At 36.5% G+C, this 7372-nt stretch overlaps 1 protein-coding gene across 5 annotated transcripts; it reads left to right on the plus strand.

Annotated features, from left to right (window-relative positions):
* The first annotated feature begins 2934 nt into the window (after positions 1-2934).
* LOC128384013 (NACHT, LRR and PYD domains-containing protein 1 homolog) lies at positions 2935-6169 on the plus strand. Of its 5 annotated transcripts, none has more exons than XR_008324017.1 (8): positions 2935-3089; positions 3255-3292; positions 3612-3735; positions 3840-4054; positions 4153-4386; positions 4485-4764; positions 5257-5292; positions 5461-6169. XR_008324017.1 is itself a non-coding variant. In XM_053343594.1 (5 exons), the coding sequence occupies exons 3-5, from the start codon at positions 3650-3652 to the stop codon at positions 4305-4307; spliced, it is 456 nt and encodes a 151-aa protein (XP_053199569.1). In that variant the 5' UTR covers positions 2935-3089; positions 3255-3292; positions 3612-3649; the 3' UTR covers positions 4308-4421. The 5 variants fall into 5 exon arrangements, 1 of the variants encoding a protein (XP_053199569.1); XR_008324015.1 differs by having other exon boundaries at positions 4489-4764; XR_008324016.1 differs by having other exon boundaries at positions 3671-3735; positions 4489-4764.
* Positions 6170-7372: the final 1203 nt, after the last annotated feature.

Consider the following 7372-nt stretch of genomic DNA (forward strand, 5'->3'; position numbering starts at 1 on the left):
TTGCTGGTTTGGGAGCTAATATGAAGTAAAGGTATGTCATATTGGTTTGATAATTGTATTAGAGTTACTGTTCTTATTTAAATATACCTGATTGTTATATATTGTTATAAGACCATCTCCAAGTGCAATATTGTCTGTCACTGTTTTTCCCACATTAAGAGTTTGGTTGGATTACAGGCCTTTGTTTCCAATTATTTTTGTTTTATTTGTTTTAAATTTGTTTTGTTTTGTTTGATTGAATTCTTGTCTTTTCTTTTCTTTTCTTTTCTTTCTTTTTTTGTAATTATTTATAGAGGGCTTGGTGCAATCCTGGTTCTGTAGCTAAATCATCCAGGTGTGAAATCACGATTGCTCTACTCTGCTCCACATATGTCACAATTGACATGATTATCCCTTTTTCCCCCATACTGGACTTCTGTGTAATGACAGGCAGTAGTAAAAATTCACTCAGTGTCAGGCTGTACTTCAACACAAGGTGGAAGTGGTTTACTTACTAAAGAGCTCCTCCTAGTGGCTGAAAGTGAACATTGCTCTCCTGTAGCTGTTAATGGACCCTTCATTCTATACTACACAGCTCAACTCTTGATTAAAGTTTTTCAATAAAAAAAAACATCAATCACAGGTCAACATAAGTACCTGAGAACGATTATTCGGTTTTAATGACCAATCCCTATTTTCAATACAGTGATGAGTCCCATAGAAGGATTTTTTTAATCAACATAATATAGATAAATGAATATTGAAATGATTTACATTGCCAAAGTATAGTAAACCTTTCATGTGGGGGAACAGAAGTACATCTACTACTTACTCAGAATAAGGAAAACTTTTTCTGTTCATTAGGAATCTCCACATGCAAGCATCATCTCAAATATAGACTGCGGGGAAAAAATCAGCAATTGTTTGGGTGGACTGATAACGAAAGTAACCCAACCCATCAAGATCAGATCTACACAGAGGCCTACATTACAGAAGATGGGAATAGAGAGACTGAAACAGAATCCATGAGACCAGAAACAACAATCAGATGTGAGGACATCTTTAAACCCTCACCTGGAAGAGATCAATCTGTTCGTACAGTGATGACTTACGGAGTGTCCCGGCATTGGGAAAACAATCTCAACTCAAAAGTTCATTTGGGACTGGGCTATAGGCAGTGCCAACCAGGATATCGACTTTACATTTCCATTTACTTTCCATGAGCTGAATTTGTTGAGAAAAAAAATTGACCCATTGACCCAGGCATCAGGAGCAGTTTGGTGTATTGTCCAAGGACACATCAATATGTGGCCTGAGGCCTGTACTACGAAGCTGGATTTTCTCTTATCGAGATAACTTCAGGGTTAACCCTGGGTTTTCCGTACTACGAAGCTGGTTCACTTCTTACCGAGGTAAATCACCATGGTAACTTATGCTGAACGGCTAACCTGCTCCGGAGCAGGTTATGTTCTGGATAAGAGATCAATGAGTACAAAAGCACCACCTCCTGACCAATCAGCTCTCTTAGAAAATGACCTGCCCATTCTTAAAAGATCCTGTCAACATTGGTGCGTGGATCGTGAGAGGAGCGCTTAGGAGAAAATGAGCTTTTAGGGATAGATGCAATTTTTTAATTGGCCAAAATATATATTTGTAAAATAAGCCTTGTGGCACATGAGGGATATTATTCTGTATGTTATACAGTTGGTTTGAAATCATTCACTCAAATGGTTGAAGCGCATAATAGGTTTGTATTTTGAATGTTGAATATTAAACTAACTTAATGTCTCTATGAAAGGAAGGGCACTGAGGAAGCGATCTGCCCCAAACGTCTGTGCCGTAATAAAGTGGCATTGTGTGATCAGAGTGCTGTCCGTTTATATTGTCTGATACATTAATATTGTATGATCTTGTGAATTTACACATTAACAGAGTCGGCAATTTTCTGCCAGCATTGCTTCCTGGCTGTTGCTGCAGCATCAGTGTTGCTTTTGGCCTGGATGATGTTTGAATTCTTCATATTGTTGAAGAATAATTGTCTGCTCCTCCATGGTAAAGTAGTCTGCTCTGCAGGGTTTCTGCATGTTTGTGATTGGTCAGACGCTGCAAACACCTCCCCTTTATGTGAACGCGCAGAGATCCAGATTGGAAAACCCTGGGTTGATTTACCGAGTTGATAACCAGCTTCGTAGTACCGCTTATCCTGGACTGCGAAGATCTGGTTAAGTCAACCCAGGTAACGGAGAGAGATCCTGGATAGGTTAATCCAGCTTCGTAGTACAGGCCTCTGGAGGAGCCAGCAATCAAACAATCAGTCTTCCAACTGGTGGATGACTGCTCTACCTCCTGAGCCACAGTGCACTGTATTAATTTGATTGGCAAGCCATATTACATTTTCATGTATATTGCGTTTCAGAATAGCCACCCACACTGGGGCACAAAAAGTAAGAATCGCTGTTGACATAATATTTAATACCGCTCAATACAGTGAAACAACTTACCTGGCAAAAATTCACCACCCGGCAACACTTTTAATTATTAATTAACACATTATGTCTCATTTGTTTAAATCTGTACAAAAACCAAAGTGAAAGAAAAATAAGTTGTGATTTTACTGGGGATTATGTGTGCTATTATTCCTTAGCAGGTTAAGGTGACTTCCTGTGTCACTGCCCCTGTGTATTGAGTAAACAAACAAGATAAACCATTTTAATCCATAAACTGGTGCTGGTAGGTGGACTTTGTTACCTTTGGACAGAGCCAGGCTAGCTATATCTCCATTTATGGTCTTAGTGCTAAGATAACCAACTGCTGACTCTTATCTAATTGTACCGCTATGGTGTTATCAATCTTCTCCTTTACTTTTTTTTAACCCTTAACTAAACAAATGTTTTTTTTAGAACTGCTAGAAAACGTAGTGTTTTGTGTGCACCCAGACTTTCTGGCTCTCTGGTCACAGAGGAAGTTTGTGTTGCTTTGGCTTCTGCCCTGAAAGCCAACCCCTCCCATCTGAGAGAGCTGGATCTGAGCTATAATCACCCAGGAGACTTAGGAGTGAAGCTGCTCTCTGAAGGACTGGAGGATCCTCACTGGAGACTAGAAACCCTCAGGTAACAAGACACTTCCTTAAACAAGGTCAAGAGTTCACACATTATTAATAATAATTTGAGAATGATTATTTTAGCTCTTTAGTGGTCATGTCTAATTGGTAGTCATATTTATTCAATGCTTGTTTTTATTTTAAAGAATGTGTTGGTCTGACTATTTTCTCTCAGGATTGGTCATGATGAAGAGACATTAAGACAGAGAAAGTGTAAGTGTGTGTCTGTGCGTCCTGTGTAGACATTCCCAATAAAGTTATCATTTCACTACTTACAAAATACTCATATGCATAGGTTCTTCTTCTTCTTCTTCTTAGACATTCAGACATCTTTACAATCCAATTTTATTACATCACCACATGTGTTTTAAATATCTGAAATTAGTACATACATACAATTGTTCAGCAACCATATGACAACTTTAATTCATCAATGTAAAATGGTCCTCTGAAAAATTGGAGCCTGAAGCTGTTGCCAGTGTAATGATGAGTTATTTGTTTTTTTAAATATAAATCTTTTGTTATGTTATAGTATGTCTGTAAAACAGGTGGAACTCCTGCTCATTATAAATGCTCTACCTTCTGAAACAGAACATCAGTGACTGGACTGAATATGAACCTGTAGTCAACACTGTGGATGAGGTCCAAACCTATAGGTAAACATAAACCAGACAAATTAATTTTAGGTTGCAATTAATATAGTAAAACTCTGTTTCATTGTGTTGCAAATAAACAACTTATTTTCTTTTTCAAACCTTAGCCTACAGTCTGACCCAGGTCGCTTTGAGTGCAGTGTGTCTACCATGCGCTGGGTTTGTAAGGAGAAGGTCAGCTTCAACTACAAGTTCTGCTCTTGGGATGAGCACAGGGAGAGGCCTGCATGCATGAATTACATACCAGCAGGACCCCTAATGGACATTACAGTCACAACCGGGAAGTTAGAGGAGATGCATCTTCCACACTGGATATGTACAGGTAAGATAACCTTATTCATGATTGTACAACATGCAAATATATACATTGATCTGTCACTTTTTTTGTACAATTTTTTATTTATTTATTTTATTTTGCAGATGACAACCCCACAATTTTGGACAGTTTTGCAGTTCTGCATGTAGATATCAGTGGAGATTACGTGGAAAAAGTGTCTGAAGTGACATCATCCCATGTCAAGATACTTCATCCCATTTCCTCTCCAAGAGGGGTCATGATCAGGAGTTTTTTATGACATGTTAATATTCAAGACAAACAAAGCATCCCTCACCCTGCATGTTTACCTGCTGCAACCTGATCCAGTCGTACAACAGGTTATTTGTTTTTGTCACAAAAAAATGTAGCAGAAATATTGTGGGATTTACAGTGAAATAAAATACTACATGGAAACTGAAAACATTTTCCTTCACAGACAGTGAAGAGACAGGAAAACTCTGATGCATCCAGAAGAATTCGAAAGCCGAGCCCCGACAAGCCCCTTCGGATGGAGAATCATTTCTTCCTCACAACGGACACAGGCATTTCAGAAATATTTCCTCTACAGAAACTAAAGCTCACATGTGAGAGGAAGAACCCCAATTTCTTTGAAGTGTTCATAAGAGACGCAAACAGTGACTTCAGCCTAAAACTTGAAGGTGAACAAAAGAGAACTAAGGGAATGGAAACAGTCTGGACCTGCATGATTCGAAAGGGTACGTGGCTTGACAATAGTTTCACAATATAATTCATTTACACATTTACAGGTCTACATTTTTATCTGGATGATACTACAAGTCTTTAACTCCAACTCTACCTTCTGAATCATATTTCACTGACTCACTCATACTCACCATAGTGCCATATTTGGTGTAAGTGCAGAGTTATGCAGCCACACATTTCAGCCTCTGTCTGAAATGGGCCGTTCTTTTGGGCCGTTTGTTTATTTTTTCATTTTTTACAAACATCACATGGAAAAACCATAGCGATATAGGGTACAGACAGCCAGTGTGACTTGCAGGGAGCATTTCTACATACGTAAACCTCAAGTTTTTGGAGCTTTGACCATGTTTAACTTAGACATCCGACATCATGAAAGAATATAAATAATAGAAAATCAGAAAATGCGTTGCCTTTAACATAGTAGGACACCAATTAAGTGAAATAACCATTAACTATCATGCAATTTAATCTCCAATTTATTTCAGATGACTACCAAGAAAGACGCAGTTATCATGAACAAGGTAAGATATTTAATAGAATTCCCAAAAAAACAGACATAATGATTTTTACCTTTGTAATACATCAACCTTAACTAACAATCATATTTACATATTAATTATGCTGCTATTAACTTCTAATGAGTCCTGTTGTGTTGTTTCCAATGCTTTTATGTTCCATGACTGCCTTAGGTCAGCATTTCGTGGATCGTCATCGGACAGATCTGATTAACAGGGTGACGGATACAGGGTGTCAGAAGCACCTAGATTTGCTTTTTCTGTGGCCAGAAATTTACTCATTTATGCAACTTTGAAGTTATAATGATTTTAGTCTTTTTAGTCTCCTTTTTTGGTACATAATATGCAATGTATCACATGACATGCAGCTCCTGTCTGCTTTATGTAGCTCTATAATGAGTTTCAGCTCATTGTTTAGCTGTACGAGAAAAACACTCTGAAAAACTCCACTATACACTATCTGCTCAGCACCAAACATCTAACAGTTAGCTAGTAAACATAGCGGAGCACTTAGCAGCTGGTGACCCAGATATTTCCCTCAAGAGTTGATAGAGACCAAAAAAGACATTCATCATTACATTCATCAGTTGGACAGAAACACGACTACAAATGAATGATAATGTTGCTCTGTAACTGCTGGATGTTTTAAAAAGCAACGGTTTGCTAATAGTTCAACATATCAACTCAACAGGTGATGATGTGTTCACAGCTTGTTTCTGCTGCCCCCTAGTGGTCAAAATCAGTTACTGCATTTTAGAAGGTTGTCTAACTTGAAGGATCTTTATCAGATCAGAAGAATCAGTAAGGTTTCTTTTTAACTTACGAAAACAACACAGCCATTTTCTACTTATTTTAATTGATTTTCTTTTTTACTTATTTACATATTTTATCATTTTTTACTTATTTACATATTTTATCATTTTGTTTTTACTTATTTACATATTTTATCTTTTTTTTAATTATTTACATATTTTATCTTTTTTTTTAACTTATTTACATATTTTATCTTTTGTTTTACTTATTTACATATTTGATCATTTTTACTTATTTACATATTTTATCTTTTTTTTACTTATTTACATATTTGATCATTTTTACTTATTTACATATTTTATCTTTTTTTTTACTTATTTACATATTTTATCATTTTTTACTTATTTACATATTTTATCTTTTTTTTTTTTTTTTTTTTTACTAATTTACATATTTTATTGGGGTTTTTTTGCATTTTATATTATTTGTGATTACTTGAATTTTATGTATAGTTTGACTGCTATGCACAACAACACCAAGGCAAATTCCTGTTTGTGCAACTTGGTGATAAACCAGCTTCTGATTCTGATTATGACTATAGATTTACATTCTGTGTTCTGTGCAGGTTTAATTTCAACAGGCTACACAGTTTGGTACCAGGAGTGGGATTCTGCAAAATTGGTGTGGGTCAAATACTGTTAACGTTTCAAAACTTGAGGTTAACATATGTAGAAATTTTCCCAAAATCCACGTACTCAGAGCGCTTCATTTACAGTATTTTTTGCAGCTTTGCTAAATAGATGACATCCTTATCACATGCCGATAAATCGAGGCTGAACTGAAACATAAGGAGGTAACAAAAGGAGAAGGAACATGCTGGAGTCACAAAATGACAGAACATATATCCTGATTTAAAATTGCTTTGCAAATAATCTGTTATATGATTTATTTTATATATGAGATTACAGATACTAACCCTTCCTTTTGGGAATTTAGGAAACTATAAGAAGCAACATGCAAACAAAGAAAGAAAAATATATATTCACAGTATAATTTTTTCTTAAACTAAACCTCAATTAAATGGCAATACATGTAGGTTAGTTTCATAATTTTCGTACACCAGAGTCTGCTTTTCTGCTTCAAGTTCAATATCCACCTCTCACACGAGTGATGAAATAGGCTTATAGGAGCTAAATTTGTTGTGTTGGTGTTCAAGTCAAGGGTGTAATTTACTCAGTATGTGTGTGGGGGCGCTGTGCTGTCACCAGGGGGGCTCAGGTGCATATAGGAGTCTTTTGCACTCTTTTTGTCAGGTGTTTGACCCGGAAGGGCA

This window comes from Scomber japonicus, chromosome 22, assembly GCF_027409825.1.
Source record: "Scomber japonicus isolate fScoJap1 chromosome 22, fScoJap1.pri, whole genome shotgun sequence".
NCBI classification, from domain to species: domain Eukaryota; kingdom Metazoa; phylum Chordata; class Actinopteri; order Scombriformes; family Scombridae; genus Scomber; species Scomber japonicus.